Source organism: Otolemur garnettii, unplaced genomic scaffold (assembly GCF_000181295.1).
Source record: "Otolemur garnettii isolate 467f Iridium unplaced genomic scaffold, OtoGar3 scaffold00337, whole genome shotgun sequence".
NCBI lineage: Eukaryota > Metazoa > Chordata > Mammalia > Primates > Galagidae > Otolemur > Otolemur garnettii.
In genome coordinates, this window is record NW_003852732.1 from 302,123 (window position 1) to 327,820 (window position 25,698).

Here is a 25,698-nt window from a genome sequence, read left to right on the forward strand (position 1 = left end):
AAAGAAATCATTCATTTTGTATGGAACCAGAGAAAACCTAAACCTATAATAGCTAAGGCAATTCTTAGTAATAAAAATAAAGCCAGGGGCATCAGCCTACCAGAGTTTAGGGTGTACTACTAGGCCACAGTGATTAAAACAGCATGGTATTGGCACAAAAATAGAGACACAGACACCTGGAACTGAATAGAAAACCAGGAGATGAAACTAATATCTTGCAGCCACTTAATCTTTGATAAACTAAACAAGAACTTACACTGGTGGAAAGACTCCCTATTCAAGAAATGGTGCTGGGACATCTGGATATCCACATGTAAAAGACTGAAACTGGACCTGCACCCTTTTCCACTCACAAAAATTGATTCAAGATAGATGAAAGACTTAAATTCTAAGGCTTGAAATGGTAAAAATCTTCAAATAAATCATAGGAAAAACACTGGAAAACATTGGACATTGGCCTGGGGAAAGACTTTATGAAGAAGACTTCAGTGGCAATTGCAACAACAACAAAAAATAAACCAATGGTACTTAATTAAACTGAAAAGCTTCTGTACAACTGAGAGACAACAACTAAAGCAAATAGACAACCTACACAATGGGAAAGGATATTTGCATATTTTGAATTAGAGAAAAGCTTAATAACTAGGATCTAAAGAGAATTCAAATTAATCAACATAAAAAGAGCCAAAAAAAAAAAAAAAGAGCCAACAATCCCTTAGATCACTGGGTAAGAGAGATGAATAGAACCTTCTATAAATAATAAAGGTGAATGGCTAACAAACATATGAAAAAATACTCATTGTCCTAAATTATTAGAGAAATGCACATCAAAACCACCCTGAGATATCATCTAATGCCAGTGAGAATGGCCCACATCACAAAATCTCAAAACTGTAGATCCTAGCATGGATGTGGAGAGAAGGGAACACCTTTACACTGCGGGTGGGACTGGAAACTCATACAACATTTTTGGAAAGAAGTAGGGAGAACCCTCAAAGAACTCAAGCTAGACCTCCCGTTTGATCCTGCAATCCCATTGCTGGGTCTCTACCCAGAAGAAAAAAATTCCTTTTACCATAAGTACACTTGTACCAGACTATTTATTTCAGCTCTATTTACTTACAATCGCCAAAATGTGGAAACAGCCTAAATGCCCACCAACGCAGGAATGGATTAACAAGCTGTGGTATATGTATACCATGGAATACTATTCAGATATTAAAAAGATGAAGACTTTACATCCTTTGTATTAACCTTGATAGAAGTGGAACACATTATTCTTAGTAAAGCATTATAAAAATGGAGAAGCAAGAATCCTATGTATTCAATTCTGATATGAGGACAATTAATGATTTAGTACACAATGGGGTGTGGGGAAAGGGGAGAGCAGAGAGAGGAAAGGAGGGAGGGTGTGGGGGGTGTGTCACAGTTCATGACACACCTTTTGGGAGTGGGACACAATTATAAGAGTGACTTTACCTGACAATGCAATCAATGTAACCTTGTCCTTTGTACCCTCAATGAAGCTCCAACAATTAAAAAAAAAAAAAGTGTAGTAAACTTTCTAAGTACACACATTTGGGTCTAGAGATTTCTATTTATGGTGAATTTATATTGAATTAAATTAATTTGATATTTACAGGACTGTTCAGATTGTCTATTTTGTATTGGTTTATTTGTGAGAGGTTGTGGTTTCTAGGAATTGGTCTATATATTTTAAGTAGTCAAATGTATAAGTGTAAGGTTGTTATAGTATGTAAGTATTAACTCACTTCTGAAACTCAGTACCTTCTGCCTTAGATAAGCAAATATTAGATGCTGTTTCTTTCTGAAACTGAGCCTTCATATTTCAGGGTGACACTTTTCTCTGTGACCTCCGTTCTCTTATGGGTCCAAGAAAAGTCATTGACCAAATGTTTCTTATTGTAAATATGACAGCAAGAACTTCCGTGCTCTTGTCATTGAAATCAGAAGTCCCTTGGTTGTTTTATAAGCCACAAATTGTGCATTTTTATTGTTGTTTCTTAAGTCAATTTTGACTTAGTATTGCCCATGTTTACCACTTTATTTGTTCACCATTTTGTCTTGCCTCCTAGACCTTTCTTTTGGGACTATTTTTTCTTCTATCTGAAGTACATTCTATAGAACCTCTCTTATTGAGAGGTTAGTAGTAATAAATTCTCTCAGAGTTGTTTGCCTGAAAATATGTTCATTGCTTCTTCATTCTTGAAGATAGATTTTTCCGAGTATACAATTCTCAGTTAATGGTTACTTTATCACATATATTTAGTAATGCTATCCTGCTGTCTCTGATTTTCATTATTTCTGTTAAGAAGTCAGCTGCAAAATTGTTATTCTTGTTAGGTAATCTGCCTTTTCTCTATGATTACTTTTTAATACCTGTTTGGCATTAGTGTTACTTCTGTACAGAAGATTTTGTCTTTTTCCCCTGTTTGCTTACTTATCCAGTTATTTATGTGTACAAATATGGATTTAAATATGTATTTTATTCTTTGGGTTATGATTCAGTATTATATTTGTTTTATTGGTCTGTTTATTCCACCTTTGGTCATTAGAAACTCTTTCAAGTTGGTTCCTGTTTTTTTTTTTTTTTTCAACACACTATTTTTTTAGAGCAATTTTAGGTCTGCAGCAAAATTCAACAGAAGGTACCAAGTTTTCCCATATACTCTCTGCTCTCCCTACATGCGTAGTCTCTCCCATTGTCAGTATCCCCTCACCATAGTAATTATTACAACTGATGAACCTACATTGACATGTCATTATCACTCCGAATCTCTAGCTTATTTTAGGATTCACTCTTGGTATTGTGCATTCTATTGGATGTGAACAAATTAATAAAGACATGTTATACCATTATAGTATCATATGGAGTAGTTTCACTGCCCTAAGAATCATCTGTGCTCCACCTGTTTATCTCTTTTTCATCTCCGTGTGTCCCTTTGACATGTTGTCATTCTCCCTATTTTATTTAGCACTTCCTTACATGTTCATACTACAGTATACTCCACCCATTTCTCTAAGGGATTTTGGTCCTTTTGCCAGATATGCTTGTTAATTTAGGGTGCCATTCCTAGCCCTTTCAGCAGACAGAGCTGAAATATTTCTTTGTATATTAACACATCTGTATTTTGGTATCTATTCATGAACATGAATTAATACTGGTATTACTGACTCTAAATCAGCACTACAGAGTCTTGTCTTAGACTTTCTCCCACGTTTATTTTTAGTTTATTTCTCAGTGAGATACCTGATTCCTATTATCTACATTTTATTTATTTGTTTGTTTTTTTAACCCTACTACACTGATAACTTCAGAATTGTTTAACCCATATCCTGTGAGTAACAAATTTACCAGCTATACTAAAGTATAAATAGTTACTGTAGGTCATCAGTCTAATAGCATCCAGCCAAAATGCTGCTTTTCATTGTTATTCATTGCAGGTTTTCTATCTTCATCCCATTTGGTGAGGTTATGCTATACAATTGTAATACAGTTAGATCCATTCACAAACTGCATTGAATGCTGAATTACCCAGACACTTTAGTTGATTTTTAAAAATTTCAATATAATAAAATTTGGTTCTTTGAGTTTTGACAACTATATAAACCCAGGTATCCACTTTCATATACCATACAGAACAATTCTATCACCTTAAAAACTCTCTTGTATAGCCCATGATGGTCAACCATTCTGCCTTTCCTCAAATGCTGACAAGTACTGATCTGTTCTGTTCCTATAATTTTGCTTCTTTCAGGATGTCATCATATAAGTGGAATTATATCATGTCAGGTTTTCAATAAGACTTCTTCCTCTTAGGAATACTTTCATCCAATTGGCCAACATAGCCTTCATGTCATTCTCATAGTTGTTGTGTTAAGACATTTATATTCCACATTTAGAAAGATTCACATGTACCCTTATAGGATAAATCATAGGCGTGATCCCAGCAATCACCCTCCCTCCACCCATCCTCCCCCTTCCCCTCCCCTTCCTCTCCCCTTTCCTTGTATTCTTAGGCTAAAATTGAGTTATAGCTTTCCTATGATAACTAAAAATTAGTTTCATAATAAGGTTGAGTACATTGAATACTTTTTCTAACATTCTTGAGATAGTTGCTAAGAAGAATATTTTCCAGCTCCATCCATGTAAACATGAAGGAGGAAAAGTCTCCATCCTTCTTTAGGGCTGGATAGTATTCCATAGTGTACATACACCACAGTTTATTGATCCATTCATGGATTGATGAGCACTTGGGCTTCTTCCATGACCTAGCAATTATGAATTGGGCTGCAATAAACATTCTGGTACAAATATCTTTGTTGTAGTGTGCTTTATGGTCTTCTGGATATATACCTAATAGAGGAATTATAGGATCAAATGGCAGGTCTATTTTTAGTTCTCTAAGCATTCTCCAGATGTCTTTCCAAAAGGAACATATTAGTTTGCAATCTCACCAACAATGTACAAGTGTTCCCTTTTCTCCACAACCATGCCAGCATCTATGATTTTGGGATTTTGGGATTTGGGCTGATCTTACTGGTATTAAATTATATCTCAAAGTAGTTTTAATTTGCATTTCTCTGATGATTAAGGATGGTGATCATTTTTTCATGTATCTGTAGGCCATGTGCCTGTCTTCTTCAGAGAAGTTTCTGTACAAGTCCCTTGCCCGACCTGAGATAGGATCACTTGTTCTCTTCTTGCTAATATGTTTGAGTTCTCTGTGGATTCTGGTTATTAAACCTTTGTCAGAGACATAACCCGCAAATACATTCTCCCATTTTGAGGGCTATCTGCTTGCTTTACTTACTGTGTTCTTGGCTGTGCAAAAGCTTTTTAGTTTGATGAGGTCCCAGTACTGTATTTTTGATGTTGCTTCTTGTCATATAAATTTATATGTATTTAGTTTTAGCCATTTTAATACTATGCTTCATTGCACTTTTAGATTGCATTTCTCTAATGATTAAATATATTAAGCATCATTCATTATGTTTCTTTGCCATCTTCATATTTTGATTGGTAAAATGTTTGTTCTCATCTTCTGCCAGTTTTTACAATTAGATTTTCTCTTTCATTCAATTTTTTGAATTTAATTTTAAGTTTTTTTTTTTATTGTTGGGATATCGTTGAGGGTACAAAGAACCAGAACCAAGTTACATTGCTTGAATTTGTTAGGTAAAGTCCCTCTTATAATTCTGTCAATTTTAAGTTTTTAAAATATATTTTGTATATACAAGTTACATGTAATTTGAAAATATGTCCATCCAATTTGAGGCATTTCTTTTCATTCTCTTATGCTTTCAGAGATAAAAGAATTTTTTTATTTGTTTTTTATTAGATCATAATTGTGTACATTAATACTCTCATAGGATACAGTGTGTTACTTCTATATGCAGTTTAGAAAACTCTCCTCCAAGTGGCTAACATAGCCATCATGTCATTCTCATAATTGTTATGTTAAGACATTTATATTCAACCTTTAGACAAATTCACCTGTACCCAAATAGGATAAATTATAGGCATGATCCCCACAATATCATTCTCTTCACCCATCTTCCCCCTCCCCTTTTCCCCTCCCCTTTCCCCGTAGTCTAGGGCTCCATTTGGATTGTAGCTTTCCTAAGATAGCTAACAATTAGTTTCATAATAGTGTTGAGTAAGATCCTGTAATTCCTCTGTTAGGTATATACCAAGAAGACCATAAATCACGCTATAATACAGATATCTGTACCAGAATGTTCATTGCAGCCCAATTCACAATCGCTAGGTCATGGAAGAAGCCCAAGTGCCCATTGACCCATGAATGGATCAGTAAATTGTGGTATATGTACACCATGGAATACTATACAGAGATAAAAGAATTTTATCTATAATATCAAAAATTTGATTTTCATTTAAAAACGTTATGCAGATAAAAGTGTTTAAGGTTTGTTGTTGTTGTTGTTTGTTTGTTTGTTTTTGCAGTTTTTGGCTGGGGCTGGGTTTGAACCCACCACGTATGGCATATGGGGCCAGTGCTCTACTCCTTTGAGCCACAGGTACCACCCAATGTTTAAGCTTTTGTAGTTCAATTTTTCAATTTATTTTATGGGTACTGCTTTTTGTGATGTAACTAAAAACTCATTGCCAGGTCCAATACTATACAAATTTTCTTGTATGTTTTTAAAATTAAGTCATATATACATAGATCACCATCTTTTTGCTTATGTGGTTTCTGACAAGAAATCTAGTATAAATCTTCTCTTTGTTCTTTTGTAGATAAGGTGTTCTCTACCCACTCTCTCCTTCTTGGCTGCCTTCAAGATTTTAGTGTGTTCTGATTTTCTGCAATTTGAATTTTAAAAAAAAAATTTCAGATTGATATGATGGTACAAATGATTAAGTTACATTGTTTTTTACATTGTGTTTTTTTAGGTAAAGTCCAAATTGTAGTTGAGCTCTTCACCTGAGGATGTACTGTATACCCTTATATTGTATTGCTCCCATTAGGTGAGAAATTACCAATCCTCCTTCTTCCTCCCCTCTGCCCCCTTCTCTGCCTCCCTACCACTTGAATTTAGTTTTGTTTTTCTCAGGTGTGGGATTGTAGTTGTTTTTCTATTGGTTTCATATTAGTATTGAGTACAATAGATATTTGCTTTTCCATTCTTGTGATACTTTACTAAGGAGAATGTTCTTCAGCTCCATCCAAGTTAATACAAAAGATGTAAAGTATCCATCTTTTTATGACTGAATAGTATTCCATGGTATACATATACCATAGTTTATTCATCCATTCATGGGTTGATGGGTATTTGGGTTATTTCCACATCTTGGCAATTATGAGTTGAGCTGAGATAAACATTCTAGTGCAAATGTATTTATGGTAAAATGATTTTTTTTCTCTTGGTAGATACCTATTAATATGATTATTGAAGGCTTAAATGGAGGTCTAATTCGAGTTCTTTGAGCATTCTCCATACTTATTTTTAATGAGTCTGTATTAGTTTGCAACTCTACCAGCAATGTAAAAATGTTCCCTTCTCTTCACATCCATGCGAGCATCTTCAGCTTTGGGACTTTGTGATGTGGACTGTTCTCACAACAGTTAGGTGATATCTCAAAGTGGTTTTTATTTTCATTTTCCCTATGATTAGGGACAATGAGCACTTTTTCATGAGTTTGTTGCCCATTTGTCTGTCTTCTTCAGAGAAGGTTGTGTTCATGTTTCTTGCCCATTGATAAACGGAATTGTTTGCTCTTTCTTTGTTGATTAGTTTTAGTTATCTGTAGATTCTAGTTATCAGCCCTTTGTCAGATTCATACCATGCAAATATCTTCTCCTATTCTGAAGGTTGTTCATTTGCTTTAGTCGTTGTTCCATTAGCTGTGTAGAAGCTTTTTAGCTTGATCAAGAGTCTTTACTACATTACTCATAACTGTTTTTAAATTCCCTGTCTGGTATTTCCAACATATATGCCATAGCTGAGTCTGGTCCTCATGGTTGCTTTGTCACTTCAAACTGTTATTTTCTTGCCCTGAATTTCCCATTCTTCTGCTTCCTGGAAACAATCTATATTTCTGTCAACTAGTACAGATGTATCCCACTATTATATTTTTACTGGTGCTTTTTAGCCTGGTAATGAGGAATAGGAGATCAGAGACATTCTATTATATTCTGATTAAGTCTCAGTCTTAGGCAGACTTACCCTAAGTGCTGGAAATCTGACCTTCACAAGTGTTTCTATTCTTCCTCCAAGAGTAATGGTAGGCCTAGCACATTTTCCTGCCCCTCCTAGGTGAGAACATATTTTTTTCTATTCTTCTCTCAAGCTGAAGTAAGTTTCCACCAGTAGCCTGAGTTTCTGGTACTTTTCCTTCTGAAGATTAAGACTCTTAGGGGAGATAGGGGCAATTGGTTCAGGGCCAAAGGTGTCCAACCTAATTTCTTTTCTGCCCCACATTGGAAGAAGAATTTTCTTTTGTCTTGGGCCATACATCAAATATATAAACATTAACAAAAGCTGATAAGCGAAAAAAAATTCCATGTATAATTTTCGTTATATCTGACACCACAGATATGGAAAACAGTACTCAAGGAATCTGCATGCAGCCCACAGGCTGCAAGTTGGACACCTTGTTGAGCAAATTTTCATTGGTGTTGGCTATTCTGCTCTACGATCTGCAGTGAGTTTCCACCAGTGCTCTCAAGCTATAACTTTTGATGCCTTTCTTTTGAATATTAAGACTTTTGTTACATAGGGAATATAGGGGAAATGATCTAACTAGAATGTAGAATGTCGATAGTGGTTACTGTTCTGTTGTTTTCCTCAAGCTAGAACTACAGGATATCTTCCTCAGGATTATTCTAAGTCTTTCCTGTCACACCTGGTGGAATTCTGGGAGGAAAACTCTGCAAAAAGGTGCAAACGTCTACAGACATTGTCACACTAGCTCACAACCAGCTTTTAGCAATTCAGTAATCACTTTTAGTTGAACCTTTTTATTAGTTTTATGTTGTTTCAGTGGTCTATGCACTAAGTAAGCAACTTCCCTGGTCATGTAACTCCTTTCAGATACGTGTTCTGTATGTTTGGAGTTAGCTGTTTATATTGCAACCTTAGTTTCCTGATGAGTTCAAGGGACTTCATTAATTTTCAGTTTTACAGCTATTTTTATTGTAATTGTGTGAGAGATGTTCTTTCCAGCTCTGAGCCAATACCAGATCAAGTGAATCTGGGGATAAACTTTTGAAGCTCTGTTTGTCTTCCAGCATCCATACCTCAGTTCACGAATTCCCCCACAATGGTGATCATGGTGGGTTTACCAGCTCGAGGCAAGACTTACATCTCCACAAAGCTCACAAGATATCTAAACTGGATAGGAACACCAACTAAAGGTATGTCTCTTAAACTCTGTGTTCTACAACCCCCTACAAGTCACTGGCTGAAAACTGAGTAAGGTAGCAAGCTAAAGTACTCTGCACCAGAAATGCCACATCATCATTATTACCATTTTTGGACCTATTGCTACAACTATTACTATTGCTGCTACCACTATCAGTACATTATTGTAAATTTTATAATTTCTTGAGTATATAGACTTTACCCAATACTACACTGGGTGCACATATGCTTGGCATAGAAAAACTAGTATTAAGATTAAATATCTGATACAAGAAGTACTGTGACCTCAAAACAATCCTATGATTAATATACTGTTTTTATTACTATTACTATCTTTGCACACCAATATTACTACTTTTATTAGATTTACCATTTCTTCACCATTTCATGATTGAATAAATTAAGGGCCAACAGTTGAAATACCTCATCTAAAGGCACATGGCCAGTAAGTGACAGATCCAGGATGTGAATTCCAAGCCTGACATTCACTGTGCCAGGTCTGATGTATGGTTCTACTGATGAAAAGAGGAGAGAATCCCAGATTGGCCCTGTACTCTTCTTTTGTCATTCTCTTTCTCTCCTTTTTTTTTCTTGTCCATCCCCCACATCCTATCTGTCTTCCCCCTTCCCTTCCTCTCTCCAAGTATTCTCTTCTCTTTTTCCCATTTCTTCTTTCCTTTCACCTACTTTTTCTTTATCTAATTCACTGGCAAAGACTTGTACAATGGTTTCACATGTACTAAAAACCATACCAGGCATTGGAAATATAAAAATGGATGGGACTTATGCATTGTCCTTGAAGTGTTATCATCCTGACTGGGATGAATAAGAACATCTCACATCTTCTAGGAATCCTAGAGCAGGAACAGGGTGCTGCGGGAGCTTACAGAGGGATTTACAAACTGGAAGGCAGCAACAGCTTCCTAGATAGGGTATATTTGATCTGGGTCCTATAGGAGGAGTAAGACTTGGGAAGAGGGAAAAAGAGAAGAAGCATCTCTCATGGAGGACTGCAAGCTCCATGGAGCCTCTGCTGAGTATAGGGACATACAGAACACAGGAAGATGGGTCTCTGCCCTGATCTCTCTATTTCCTGTCTGCTCCTTTCCACTTGATTTCACAGAGGCTTCCAGAGTCATATGTCAAAGCACAAAGCTGATCATGCCTGCAGTCTCCAAAGGCCCACATATCCAGTTGGTTTAAATCCAAGATCCTTAGCCTGTTGGTAAAGGCCCTTCACAATTGGCCCCTTCTCGCCTTTCAGACCTCAGCCACAGTGGGTGATACACTATCCTCGAAACATGCTCTGCCTATTCCTCTACAGGAATACCTTTGTTCCCCACTCCCACCCATATACCTGCCTATAAAATATGCCTACCCTAAAAGCTCAGTCTAAGTGATATTTTGTCAGATCATCTGAAGTAGAATTAGTCTTCCCTTCCCCCTTACTCTTGCTCCATATTCTCTCTGTCAGAAGACTTAAGAAAACTCTGATAACTGCTTTACTCACTGCCTTGCTGCTGGATTTTGAACCTTTTGAGGGCTCCATGATGACCATCCAGTTAATCTCTGAGACAAAGGACTCAAATCCTGCTTCAGAGAGTAGGTATCAAAAAGTATTTGCTGGATGAATGAATGAAATATCATTTCTTTGGCTGTTCATCCTCTTTCTCCTCCTTTCCTCCCCTCCTCTCTGGTTTTTCACCAAGTAGGGAAACATGGCCTAGAGATTTAAATTTAGTTTGTCTCTCATGATATAGAAAAATAAAATAACATTGATCTAGGAGTCTAGAAACCCAGTCTATATCTGTCACTAGCTCACTCACTGTTTGACCCTTAGTGATTGATTTTACTACCTAAATCTAAGTTTTTTCATCGTTCTACTGGAGTAGGGCATTAAAGGATTATTATTTATGAATAGTGGAAAGACTACTTACTTTGGAGCCCTAGAGACCTAATTTTGAACCCCAGATCCCCATTTATTAGCCATGAATTTATTTCCTATCTTTGGACTTTAAGTTTCCTCATTTGTAAAATGGAAATGATGATACCTTGCAGGATTTTAATAATGAATAAGTGAGCTGATAGACATCATTTGAAGTTTTACAAGCACATTTTATAGCTACAAATTATACCTTCTTCTACCTTGGAGGTCCCTCCTAGCGAGGACATTTTTTGGCACCTGAGATCTTCCCAAACTCTTCACTGGTACTCCCTGCTTTCAGTGTTTAATTTAGGACAGTATCGACGAGAAGCAGTGAGCTACAAGAACTATGAATTCTTTCTCCCAGACAACGTGGAAGCCCTACTTATTAGGAAGTAAGTACTCAACATTTTAAGAACTGTGATGCCCCCTGAATAAGAGGCAGGTCTTTGTTCAGATATTGGGAGAATGGGACAGAGTAATCTGGGCCAGGAATGAGGCCCTCTAGAATCTCAAACAGTAGTTGGAACAGTCATTCCACCATCCTGCCCAAAGCTTATTTGTGATCATAACCACTCCATTTCTCAAGAACCTTTAACAGTCTCCTACTTCTGACAAGGGAGAATAGAAATCCTCAGCTTAGCATTTCAGACAGGAGCCTTTAGTTTAGGCCAATCTAGTCTCTAGAGACTCAATTTAACCTCCAAGTCTCTCTCCCTTCCAAGACTAAGCACTCTCAGAACAGAGCCCAGGGATCATTTATTTATTCATGCCTTCCTCATAGAACACAATAACAAATAATCACTGGAGAGATTCTTACTGAAAATGTAAATAAACTACCACTGTCACAACTATTCTTACACTGTTACTGATGCCAGGAATATCTTTTACTTCACAGACCACATACCTAGGTTTTACCTGGGTTCCTAAACCAGTTCAGTGTGAGCTTCATTAGCTCAAGAGTTGGAGCCATTAGTGTCATGACTTTTATCATTGCTCAGATTTTTCTGGATATGTCACTGTTTACCTGTCCCTGAGCTATGCACACAAAGCTGCTTTCAACTATTTAAGCCTCTGTGCTTGACATGGTGCCTAGAACATAGAACGCACTATGTAGATGTTCAATAAATGATGAATTCAGGGTAAGACATGTGAGAGATGATATAGAAGATAATACAGAGAAAGAAAGCTTAACCACTGTTATCTACCATTCTGGTGGCTAGAGGTTGTCTCTGTTTCTTTCTTGGTTTATTTCAGACAGTGTGCTCTGGCAGCCCTGAAGGATGTTCACAACTATCTCAGCCATGAGGAAGGTCATGTTGCGGTAAAGAAATTTCCATTTTGGCAGCGTCCGTAGCTCAGTCGGTAGGGCACCAGCCACATACACTGAGGCTGGCAGGTTCAGACCTGACCCAGGCCAGCTAAACAACAATGACAACTACAACCAAAAAAAAAAAAAATAGTTGGCCGGTGTGGTGGGTGCCTATAGTCCCAGCTACTTGGAAGGCTGAGACAAAAGAATCGCTTAAGCCCAAGAGTTTGAGGTTGCTGTGAGCTGTGACACCACAGCACTCTACCCAGGGTGACAGCTTGAGACTATGTTTCAAAAAAAAAAAAAAGAAATTTCCATTTTTACCTTGAGTATCTGGTGAGATAGAGAAGAGCTGGTATGTACCATACATTTTTCTAAGTACTTGCATATATTAATAATTTAATTTTATGCTCCTACATGAGCTAGATATTGTTATTATATGCCATTTTAGAACCCAGAAGAATCATTCACAGAGATATAAAATAATTCTCCAAGGTAGTATATCACATACACAATAGGACCAGAATTGGAATCCAGGTTGTGTAGCCTCAGAATCTTCACTCTTAAACATTATTATCTACTAGTCAGCTCTCAAGAAATCAGGAGGACAGCACTAGGATTTAAGACTGCAGTACAGATATTTTTGTGTTCTAGAGATTTACCTAAACATCTAGTTAATATAATTTCCTAGACTGTTGGGATAGTAGTTGCAAATTCTAAAAGGAAAAGAGATCTTCACAATTCAAATGATCCCATATCAGATGCTGAGGACAGGGAGTTGTATCCTGTTCATGGGAACTTCTTAGAGGATAAGGAAGGAAGAAACCTCACCTTGAAGTTGTGAGACCCAGGTCTAGCTCTCCTTTGTCAGCAACTCTCAGTGATTTGGGTCAAGGCAAGTCCTTCTTCTAGGCCTCAATTACTTTATCTGTGTCAAGTGGACCTAATAAATACCCACAATTTTCTTCTTGCCAACTTAGTGCATTCCCAGGGGCTGGTATCTTTCTGCACAGAAAATAAGGCCTCAGTGAGTGCTTGTGAAATTAAATAAGCCAATTCCAAGTTCTTCCTATATTTTAAAGCCATGTTCAAGTTATACTTCATTCTGGAATCTTTTCTTTTAACACAGCAATGGACAAAGAGTAGGTGCTCTATCCATTATAAATTTGGAGAAAGCTAATCTCATTACCTGTCTCTAGGTTTTTGATGCCACCAATACTACCAGAGAACGACGATCAATGATTTTGGAGTTTGCCAAGGAACATGCTTACAAGGTACAGTAATACTGTCAGTCTTACATAGAGACTCATTATCTAGCACAAACTCCAAAGAAGGGCAAACCAGGAGACTCAGAGCAGCCAAATCAGCTACTCTAGTCTCAAAATTCTAATTTGCTTGTCTGGCATTTTAGGATGCAGTCAGAAGCTGCAAAGCAGAACAGGAAAGGAGGGATGCTATGTTAAGCAATGGAAGATGACTATTGATAGGCTGACACTATGGGGGATGATGAGGAGAAAGGAGTAGAGAGAACCACTATAAAAAGATGATATAAGAACTAAAATGCAGTAAAGATACAAAACAGTCTGAGGCCAGTCAACCTAGAACCAAACTGTTTTACAAAACTCAGAAGCCTGAAAGAACAAAACTGTGAACATTAGGTTGTTGGAGGTGCCTCTAGGATGGCTCAGAGCCATTGAGAAGAATTAGAAGAATTTAAGCAATGTTTGCTTTCTACTAAATACAATTCTCTGTTAGAAATCTCTTTTCTGTTTCTCTCATAGGTCTTTTTTATCGAGTCCATTTGTAATGACCCTGGTGTCATTGCAGAAAATATCAGGGTAAGGAGCACCAATTCCCTTTCCTCCTTGATCTGACTTAAGCTTGGATCATGCCTAAAAGATCTTTGTGAGATTAAACAAGTATTCCTCCCTGAGTGTCTCCCCCATTTTATACAGAAATCATTGCCTGACCATCATGACTCACAATGAACCTACAAAATTAACAAGTCACCATAATAATATCAGAACTACCTAGGCATGTGGTCTAGAACTAGGTCATTCACAACGTTTTGTTGTTCCATACTTCACCAAATTATTAAAGCTCAGGTACAGAAGAGACCTTAAAGGTTATCTCCTTCAATCCTCCTTCATCAGATACATGAAACCTCAGCTAAATTTTTCTCTACTTTTTTTTTTATACCTGCAATGGAAAGAGGCTCATTACTTTTAACAAATTAGTCCAGTCAAACTGAAATCTACCTCCCCATGATTTTCACTTAATGGTCTTTGTTTTTAACCTCCTAGGGCATAAAGCATATCCAGTTCCTCTCTTCTATCTTCACCTATGCATCTATCCATCAACTTATTGATTCAAAATAAATTTATTGTTATATGTACACCTGGGCTGGGCCATTCTGTGCATTAGAGACAGATAAGTGGATAAAGAATAGTCCTTTCCTTGCGCCCACATTGAGGGAGACTGACTAGCATATGGCTAGAACTCTGAGGTCAGTGTTGAGATTTGGGGAACAGAGGAAGCTGTGGAAGCACAGAACTCCTTGCATGGGGATAAATATAAGGGAAAGATTCCCAGTGGAAGGAATAATTGAGCTGAATATGGAGAATGTATGGGAATGTGCCAGACAGGTAAAAAATGAGAAATAAGGGAATAGCATGTACTAAGTATGGCATCTCCAGGGAAATGTAAGTAACTTAGATTATATAAAGCAAACTGTGTGTAAGAAATAGGGGATCAGTTGGAGGTGAGGACTAAGAGATAGTTTGGGGCTCAATCTATGACAAGTCATGAGCCACCTATGAAATAGTTCATAGATTTTTTCTAAAACATATGAGGAATGGGGAAGGATTTTAAGTAAGAAGATGCTGTGGCCAGATTTGCATGTTAGAAATATCCCTCTGGCTGCCTGAATAGTGAACAGATCAGAAATAACAAGGCTATAGACAAAGTAATAAGTCACGAAGCTATAGTGAGCACAGGCAAGACAAATAGGTATTTAGATAATACAACAGAGTGGAGAGGATTGAGGATTTGGTGACTGCTAGGATGTGAAGGATGATAAACATATTATATGACTCTCAGAATCCTTATAGGTTCAGGTGACTGGTTGGATGATAGTGACATTCCCTGAGATAAGAATTGTGGAAGGAGATAGTAGGCGGTAGGGGATTAGGATATGCCAGCCATCAGAAATTCAAAGATAACATGCCATATACTCCCAGGAAAAAATTTGATACATGTAAGACATTATGACCCCTGGTCAAGATTTATAGTAACTCTTCTTCAACCTTTTTCACACCAAAATTTCTTGTCCTCATATAAATGTAACAAATGTTCTTCTTAAGGACTATGTGCTCTAAGACTAAGTATAATGTAACAGGCCTTGTTTGACCACACAGAACTACAAAATGATGAAACACACAGTCTGACTACTATTTAATTGACTGATGGCATAAACCTGGGCAAGATTGTTTCTCCAAGACTCAATTTCTTCACCTTTATAATGAAGGATGTTGTACTCAATGATCTCTATAGGCTCTTTCTAAGGGCATTGTCAGAGTCTCTATCTCTCAATGTATTACTTGATGCTTCTGTCCTTCTCCCTACTCCCAGCAAGTGAAACTTGGCAGCCCTGATTACATAGGCTGTGACCATGAAAAGGTTCTGGAAGATTTTCTAAAGAGAATTGAGTGCTATGAGGTCAACTACCAACCTTTGGATGATGAAATGGACAGGTAAGAGCCCATCACCCCACAGTTGAAGTTCCTAACCCAGTTTTGATGTCCTATAGGACCTATGGAAATGTTATTCCTTTATGGGCCTCATCTTATCTGCAAGATGATGCTCTGTTTTCAAGGTCCCTCCTGACTCTAAGTCCTAAATGTGCAAGTATTCATAAGATGACTTAAATAGTTATTTCCTGAGCAATATAGATAGATCAGGATCCTGGGAACAAATGCCTTCCTTTTGTGGGTAACTGGTTGGATGATAGTGACATTCTCTGACATAAGGATCATGGGAAGAGATTGTTTCACAATGGCACCATATAGAATAAGAGCATATGGTGAGGTGATAGAGCCTTCAGGAAGGCAGCAGAAGCAAGAGAACAACACTGAGAAAGCCCCAGCCCTACGCCTAGATTATTGCAGGTCCTTGGTTGTTGTTTGTTGAATTAGTTTGGCCTGAAGACAACAGATCTAGAAGGTCAGTTTACGTCATCACTTTTTTCCATCAGCAGACATTTACATTCCATGCATTAGGTTCTATCCATGAGCATAGAACCCGAGAGGGAATAGTTGTCCTTGCTTTGACAGAATGTCCAGTAAGTTGAGTAAAACAATGAGTATACAATTGATCACAATTATGAAGACAATGAACCAAGATGGCATAGGATCCAACTCAGCTTGGAGGAAGAAGGTCTAGAAAAGCTAGATTACCCAATAGGCAGATTAAACATGTATTTAGGGCACTAGCAAGGTAGGAGCTACCAAAAAGAAGAAGAAAAGCATCTTAAAACCTTTTTAATATTTAATACTTCAAAAACAATGTCAAGGTAAAGTGGAAAAAACTAAAGCCAGAACCTAGGAGAACCTCCCCCATATTATTATATTGTTTATAATTTTTATTATAAATTACACATGATGGAGATAAGCATTAGCTACTATAAATGTTCAGTGTGGGGCAACTTTAAATGACTTGTGGGCCCAAGGAAAGCTTCCTGGAGATAGTGAATTTGCTGACTCTTGAGGGATAGCTGCATGGGAGCTCAAATTGGAAATCAGGCAAAGCAGGTCCTTTCAAGCAAAGAGAACAACACTTTTTAATGGCCTAGTTAAATCTGAATAACAGAGGAGTACAGAGAATATTCCAAATATAACAAAAAAAAATAGGGAAAGAATGAAACAGAGAAGTTATAGATATTCTAATGGGACCCTGAATTGAGGCCAACTGGGTCCAGTGTGTGAGGGACTATAAGACTATAGTCTCCCCTAGACTATAAGACTAAGCTGAGGAATTGAGAAGTTCTCCAAGAGCTGCATGGGACCTAGAGTTAGGAACAGAAAGTAACTAGGCAAGAACATTGGATCAGATGTGTCCTATCCCTAGGCTCTGAGGGTTCTAGGAGAGATAATTTGAGAGAGGGTTCTGGGTTCTAAATCCCAAGTCTACTTTTCCCTGAGAAAGTGAACTTGGACAAATCACTTCCTTTCTCTGTGGTTCAGTTTCCTCACCTATAAAACAAATATGATAATCTCTGCTCTGTAGGAGGGTCATGAAGACTCACGGACTTTAAAATCCCCACTCCCTGACAGATGCACAATGTTCAGCAAATGCAAATGCCCTGTGAGAGCCATTGGGTTTAGCTCATAGGACTGGGTATGAGCAGTGTTGTGAACATATAGAGGACATCTCTAAGAAGATAAAGGGAAAGGCTATCTGAAGGCAAGCCAATCAGAAGGCTTACCTGCCTTAGGTTAGTGCAGCTTTTTTCCACTTACTTGGTTTTGTTACCATGCAATCAGAGTTGCTAGTGTCACCTCATTGGCCCAGTCTCTCACATCTCTTCCCAGGAATCTTTCTGAATACTCTTCAAGCCAACAATTAAAGAACTAATGCCTGGCACATCAGAGGTCTCAGGAGTCATGTTTCACGGTTATGATCTGATTAATCAGTGTTTCTTCCCCATCCCTTGGCTTCTCCAGAGACAGATAGTTGAAGAGGTTATAGTTATTAGTTCATGACAGAGCATAGAATTGAGGAAACAAGAAGGAACTTGTAGCAGGGACCACAAGTTCCCCCATGGTGTTGTGGACTTCATATTCTCATGCCCCAGTACTTGGAACAGTACAGAGGGACTAGCTATGGAATGAATGTTGAAGATTGATTATGTGTTTACAAATATGTATGTTCCTGATTGCCCAAAGAGTTCCCAAATGGGAAACACTGGGTACCCATACCAAGCACATTGCCTAGAACAGAGGAAGTTATGTTTGTTGACAGCATGGAAAATAGGGAAAGAACACAGCCCAAACATGCATTTAGGGCACTAGATTTCTGAGTGGGGAGAGAGACACACATACTAAAACACATATGTGTACAAACACAATCTGGTAGTTTACTGTAGAGTGTAACGTATAATACATAGCTCCAAGAACAAAAGGGAAGAGCTTGGCTCAGGATTAGAAAGTTATGGGAAATAGATAAGTCAAAAGCTACCAGTGAGATGTTGGAGACAGCGAGGGACACAGAGGATTACTCCTCATCTCTGAGTATAAGAATGGTGTGAACTAAAGAGGAGAGAACCCCAGCCACCTGTAGTGTGATGATTGAAGGTGAAAAGACAGCTTGGCTCAAGCTGAGGCTGAAGAAAGAAGACAGGGGAGATGGTAGCAAGCATTGAGAAACTTGGGATGGTCAGGAAACAAGTCTCTGGGGCAGGTACTCAGAACAAGGCAAGGCATGGCATCATATTAGGTGAGAGCTGGGTTGTGGAATAGACTTCAAAGCAGGGTGTGTGGTTGGAGCTTTCTCTTGGGTCAACTCCACCATCATCAGCTCCTCAGCCTTTGCTCCTACTTGGCTCTGGCCCAGCCACCTGTCCTACATTAAGATATTTGACGTGGGAACACGCTACTTGGTGAACCGAGTGCAGGACCACATCCAGAGCCGTACAGTCTACTACCTCATGAACATCCACGTCACACCCCGCTCCATCTACCTATGCCGGCATGGTGAGAGTGAGCTCAACCTCAGAGGCCGCATTGGAGGCGACTCTGGCCTCTCAGCTCGAGGCAAGCAGGTGGGAAGGGCCCCATGCACCCAGAGGGGTTGGCCAAGATGGCCAGGTGGGCGGGGGTCAGGGGATTGGTCACTGACTGGGTCCTGAGATAGAAGACCCAGGTCAGGCCCTCTGACTCTCCTGGCATGAGTCTCTTCTCCCGAGCTGAGCACACTGTCCCACATGAGCTGAGTGCTGGATATACAAAAGGATCTGCTGTCCAGCATTTGGCCCTGCACCAGGGCTTGTTAGCACATGTGTTGTTCCTGCTGTGAGGGCCACATGGGGTGGCACAAGTGAGAAAAGTAGTGAAGGGACGTGTATTGTCATTGTCTTTTATTGAACACATATGTGCAGTCATGGTGTGATCTGCTTTCACACATGTGGGCTCATTTAATCTTCACATGAGCTCCATGGGGTCAGCATTACATCACCCATTTATGAATGAGGTAGTTGAGGCCAAAAGAGTAGCAGAGAATGACCCCAAAGCTCATAGCTGGTACTGACAGATACTACCTGTGCCTCAACTCTCCCCTGGAGAGGCAGGAAGTATCCTAGGCTAGGTATGGCTCCAGAAGACATGGTCCTCAAGGCTCCCTTTCTTTCCTCCAGATGGACAGCCTCCCCTTGAGATAGACTCTGGCGTCTGACTCCCCTTCTCCCACCCCTCTGCCCAGCATCAGAAGCACCTGCCGCAGGGGTGTCTCAGTTGGAGCCCTCCATCTTGCCCATCTGATCAGACACAATGCCATTTCCACAGGGAGCACCTTTGTGGTGCACAAGCACACAACTGCCCCAACCTTTGTGCTTGTGGCTACAATGCACCAGCTCAGTTTAGAAGTCACTTCTTATCAACTATCACCCCCATTACCATCACTCTTACTTGTGTAGCATTGGTGCCCCCCCCCATTATCTAAAGTGTCACTCACAGAGAGCAGGCCAGGTGAGCCAGTGCTCTTCTCTGGCTCTTACAGGCAATGAGGCCAGAGAGGGGCAGGGATGTGTCCCAGGGCACATGGGCACTGTGTGAGGCAGTTGGGGGAGTTAGACCCACATCTCCTACTTCCCAGTCAAGGGAAGCTAACACCTGAGCACACTGCCTGCTGACTCATATCTGTGATTAAATGTTATGTATAACATGGCTATAACCCTATGTATACACCTAGATGTAGATGGATATTCCTGATACATAGCATCTGTGATGATATAACACACCTACCTGTACACAGAAGAAGCTCTTCTGGGCTCCCGCATCCCTTTGTGGTTCCCCTCAGTGCTGCCATCATTGTCTCACTGCACTGGCCATCTCCTGAGAAAAAGAACACCCCAGCACCCAGCACAGGGCTACACACACTCAATATATGTGTGAATGCCTTTAGTACCTGTGTACCAGGAACCCTTCTTGAGCAATAGGAATTTACAGTGTCAAAGAGAAATGGAAATGTCTCCTAAATCCCACACTTCCACTACCCAACCACATTTTGGGTATCCCACTCTTTACCCTTATTGCCCAGAGTTTGCTTTCAGTGCCTACATGAGCCTAGACTAGCATCTGCTTCCCTGAGGGCTGGCCACAGAACAGGAGTGTTCACACTTAGGCCAAAGGGTAGCCAAGGACTTGCTATTTGTGAATCATAGGGCTTAGTAGAGGTGGGGACAGGACTCAGCCATGTGACTGGATTATCTGCAAATATGTACCCAAGGCACCTAAAAGTACAGTATGGAGCCAGAAACAGAATGAGAAGGGAGGCAGATTATGGATATAGATCATCCATTTGTACTCTTATTCTAAGTTCCACAAATGTTATAGGTGGGTCCGTTTGAATGAATAAATAACTGAGTAGGGGGTTCAGTGAGCAAGCATGAATGAACACACACACATGCACACACACGCTTTTCTATTCACCTGACTCTTGATCACATGGAAAAGAGTATGTATTTTTGTAAATTAGGAACATTTAAACTCTCTGCTCTTGCTTGTTCATAACCATTCCATTTGTAGCATTTCTGAGCTTGTTACCGTGGCTACCCTGTCCATTCTCACCTCTCCTTTTTCCTTCCTCTCCTCCTCTGCACCCCTACATCTTAGTATGCCTATGCCCTGGCCAACTTCATTCAGTCTCAGAGCATCAGCTCCCTGAAGGTGTGGACCAGCCACATGAAGAGGACCATCCAGACAGCTGAGGCTCTTGGTGTCCCCTATGAACAGTGGAAGGCCCTGAATGAAATTGATGCGGTGAGATGTAGGGGGTGAATATTGTGGCAGTGGGGGGGAGACATTAATATGGCTTTATCCCCTGAGTTGCCCATTCCAATTCCAATGAGGAAGCTAATTAATTTAACAGACATTTCTTGACAACTATGTGTCAGATCCATGTGCTTTGGAGATCCAACAAAGACCAAAAGAGACACAGTCTCTGTCCTTACGAAGCAATCAGTAAATAGGACATTACATCTCAATGTGACAAGGGGTTATGAGAGAGAAAGTTAAAGGATTCTGGGGGGTGAGAATGTGAGGGTCAGATTTGGTGGGGGAGGGATTTGTAAGAAAAGCTTCCTGGAGGAAGTGAAAGGTGAGAGAAGCAGCAGCCAAAATTTAGTTCAAGGGCAGAGAACAGCCGTCAGAAGGCCCAAAGATTAGAATAGATCATGAAATATTCAGGGAACTAAAGGAAAGAATAGCAGAGAGGCTGGGTGGTGATAATGAGGTCTGGAAAAAAGGGAAATGAAGCTGGAAAGGAAGCCTGGCCATGGGGCCTGATAGTCCATGTTGAGGGATTTGTATTCTGCCCTAATAACAGTGGGAATCTATTCATGCTAAGTCAAGGAGGACTGGTCTGAACATGATTAACATTGTTTAATAAGAGTCCACCCTGGGCATGTGTGGAGACTCGATGGGAAGAGAGCCAGAATGAGCGTGGAGATTAGTAAGGAGATGGCTATTTTGGTCTGGCAAGAGGTGAGGGCATGTTGGACCAGAGTAGTGGCATTAAAGATGAAGAAGAAAGACTTGTGGAATTTTTCAAAGTTGGTAATCAGTAGGACTTGATACTGTACTTGCTATAAAGGGTGAGGAAGAGGGAGGAGTAAAGGGTTCAACCCCGGTGATATCGCAATTTTCATTTAGTGTCAGGTTTTCCTGTAAGCTCTTTGTGAAAGAAGCTGTTTCCTCTTCATTGTCTACCTGTACTGTAGGTAAATTGGTACTGGGCAGCAGTCTACAGGTTGTGGTGGTTGGATGTCAACATAAAAGCCTCATCAAAGGTGTAGATAACTTGCATGTGGGTAGCTTAACTTGCTTTCTTGTTAGATATATTCTATAGGTAGATATGTGTGTACATTTACACATATAAATACAGATGTACTGAGATACACATTTAGAAGAGAGCTATGCAAGATTGTTCTACATATGACACACATTCACTATAAAATACTTGCAAATAAATATGTAAATTATTTATCCTAAGAGTTTAGTTGCTATTTATTTCTGGTCCACATCTGGTGTAAACATTTATTGAACAAACATTTATTGAATATCTGTTTGTTTTCAGTTTTGGAGTGGTGCTAAAGATGGAGATTGATCTGATTGGTTCCTATCTTCACTGATATTTTAGGATAAATAAGATAGACAGAGGAATAAACAGAAATATAAAACTGTGTGTATGATACAGGCTCTGATAAGTAAGATTATGGGTGCATAGAAGTCGGACAGAATCTTCCTTGAGGAAGTAATGACTAGCTGAAGCCTGAAGGTGAAGTAGCAGTGAATCAGGTAGAAAGGTTCAGAAATGGTATTCCATGCAGAGAGAGCAACTTAAGCAGGATATTGTGTGTATATGAAATTGGTAAAGTTGTACCACTGGAGACAAAGAGAGAGAAAAAAGGAAGATATTTGAGAGAGATTTAGGAAGTAGAATCTCAGGAATTGTCTCAAGGGGGTGTGGAAGAAGCAAGAATTTAGAATGATGCCTAAGTTTCTGATTTTTTTTATATGATTAATAATAATACTTAATTCCCCTGACTGAGCCTTTAAAATATGCCATGTACATCCTGTACTAGTATTTTACATAATTCATCCACAATATTCAAAACACTTATGTCAGGTGGTTGTAATTTTCCTCATTTTGCAGAAAGGAAAATAAAACTCAGAGAGATTAGGCAATTTGTCTAAAATCAATAAGGAATCAGTGGCCATTTCCTTTTCTAGCATTTCTCAGAATAGAAAGTTGAAACCAATCTGGAAGGACCTTGTGTATCCAACAGGTTGCACTTTTTCTTTCATGGGCAGTGTCATTGGAGAAGTTTGACACTGCAAAGCTGTGGGTTGGTGTGGGAGTTTTGTTCCTCATCCCTGAGAGAAGCCTAGTAGTTGGGTCCAAAGGACAGCAACTACAGCCTGCTGCACCCTCACCCCACTGCCACCACAGGTTGGTTTAATTAAAATCTACACACTGAAGAAGGAAACCTTAGAAAACCAGCATCACTTCCCAGTGCCACCACCAGCCATTTACCTATGAGGATTGCTAAGTAGATTTTGAATCTCTCAACCTCCTGAAGAACTCATTCTCTGAGTCCTCAGTTCCTTCTTTGGATGAAGAGAGTGTATCTCTTCAACACTTACTCTGGAACTGTTAGGAATGTATTAATTTTTCTTCAGTGAGATGTTTGTGGATACTTCTTCCTTTATATGCCAGAGGTCCCAAAGTAGAGGTCTGGGTCAGATGGATGGGAAATGCTATAAAATAGAAGAACCTACTACATATGTACACACTCACATGTACTTGCATATGCAGTCACAGACACCCACCACAAGAGTGCCCACACTCGCATATATGTACATACAGACACATGCACCCTCTCTTAGCAATGATACCTGCAGGTATAAACATAATACTCAGATGTAAGATATATACCTACAAACCTACTGGGACAATAGTAGAAAAACAGTATACACTCAGCGTGAACACATGTACCTATTCCTATCCATTCACTCTCATATCCACATAGCCACATACATCATGTAATACACAAACTCTCACAGACAACACGCCCACCCCAGAGCTATTTTTCCAGAATCATTGGTCTCAGAATTATGACAAAGACCATGTGGATTTCACTGTGTTAATACTTTTGCCCCCAAATACTTTTTTAAAATTAAATCATACTGTGTACATTAACACATTTATGAGGTACAATGTGCTGGTTTTATATACAATTTGAAATACATCAAACTGGTTAACGTAGCCTTCACTACACTTTCTTAATTATTGTGTTAAGACATTTATACTATATACTTAGTAGATGTGACATGTACCCTTGTTAAATGCACCACACCCAAATATTTTTTTCAGGGTGTCTGTGAAGAGATGACCTATGAAGAAATACAAGAACACTACCCTGAAGAATTTGCACTGCGAGACCAAGATAAATATCGCTACCGATACCCAAAGGGAGAGGTAAGGTTTGGAGGGGTGGCCTAATTTCTAGGTCTCCTCCCCAGTATTTCCACTCCAATTAAAAGGATACCACAATTGCCTAGGAAGCTTTAGAAAATATATTTTGAAGCAGCTGCCATCCTACAAAAATCATCATTTTCTGACCCTTGGTTCAGATTCTTGGTTATAAAAAAAAGACTCCTCTTTTTGAAAAGTTATGTACATTTGTTTGCTTTCTTATTCTCACTGATTTCAGTAGGATTAACTTTATCCTAAACTTGTCTCTGGTATCCCCTCTCTAAAGACATTTGACATAGTTCAGCACCCTCTATTTTTTTGACATTGTGTTGTTAGGTTGCCTAAAGTTCCAGACTCTCTGGGGAACTGGCATTGTCTAAAGGGACAATGGCTAATTAAGCAAATTCTTTGCCGCCACATAAACCAGACTGTCACTTCCCTATCCCCATGTGAGATGAATGGTCATTGCTTTTAGTCCAATCACCACTTAGCCAGTTTCACATTTTAGGGCATTTATTAGTCATACTCTACTTCTGATATAAATTCCTGAGAACAACTATCAGAAAAGTAGGACATCTGGGAAGATAAAACAATAGATATTCTGTTCAGTTACATAACACTTTCACATGTTTATCTGTATCCTCAGAAATGACATTATAAAATTCATCTTTATTTGTCCTTATTTCCTTTATGTATTTTGAGGCTATTTTAAAAGGCATATAAATTTAAAGCAGTTATATCTTCTTGGTCAATTGTACAATTTATTATTACATAGTGATCAAACCTCTATTCTCCTGATAATCTTTTTTTGGTCCAAAAGTGTACTTTACTTTTTATTTCAATAGATTTAGGAGTTACAAGTGTTTTTTTACTACACAAATGAATTCTATAATGGTGAAGACATGGTGTTTAGTGTACCTATCAGAAGAATAGTGTACATTGTATACTAAGGGATCAAAAAAAAAAATGATCTTTGATCCCTTACCCCTAGGCTTCCTTTTCTTAGTTTCCAATGTCCATTATACCAGAGAGTATAGTTTATTTAACATTAATATACTAGTACAAGATTGCTTCTGGTGACTGCTTGCCTTGTTCACTTTTATTTATTCAGTTATTTCAACTTCCCTGTATATTTTTGTTTTGTGTGTCTTATAAACAGCTTATATAGTTGGATTCTGTTGTTTTTACTCTGAACTAAAAATATATGTCTTTTGAATAGTAAGTTTGGTGCCTTTATTATTATTAATTGTAGTTTATTTCTATTGTCTTGAGCTCTTTATGCTTAGTTTTCATTTTGTTCTTG

The 25,698-nt window shown here is 38.9% G+C and overlaps 1 protein-coding gene across 3 annotated transcripts in view; it reads left to right on the top strand.

Moving 5' to 3' along the window:
* Positions 1 to 25,698, top strand: part of PFKFB1 (6-phosphofructo-2-kinase/fructose-2,6-biphosphatase 1) — a 38,087-nt gene that overhangs the window by 5,847 nt on the left and 6,542 nt on the right. Inside the window, exons 1-10 of one of the 3 annotated variants that reach the window (XM_023509074.1) lie at positions 6,028 to 6,063; positions 8,778 to 8,903; positions 11,136 to 11,229; positions 12,092 to 12,158; positions 13,346 to 13,420; positions 13,928 to 13,984; positions 15,777 to 15,898; positions 18,720 to 18,963; positions 21,032 to 21,178; positions 24,294 to 24,398. In XM_023509074.1, coding sequence (XP_023364842.1) covers positions 8,810 to 8,903; positions 11,136 to 11,229; positions 12,092 to 12,158; positions 13,346 to 13,420; positions 13,928 to 13,984; positions 15,777 to 15,898; positions 18,720 to 18,963; positions 21,032 to 21,178; positions 24,294 to 24,398 — 1,005 coding nt within the window. In that variant the 5' untranslated portion in view covers positions 6,028 to 6,063; positions 8,778 to 8,809. Of the gene's footprint in view, positions 1 to 6,027; positions 6,064 to 8,777; positions 8,904 to 11,135; positions 11,230 to 12,091; positions 12,159 to 13,345; positions 13,421 to 13,927; positions 13,985 to 15,776; positions 15,899 to 18,719; positions 18,964 to 21,031; positions 21,179 to 24,293; positions 24,399 to 25,698 lie in introns of those variants that run through there. The other 2 variants (XM_023509073.1, XM_003803567.3) reach the window with 2 other exon arrangements.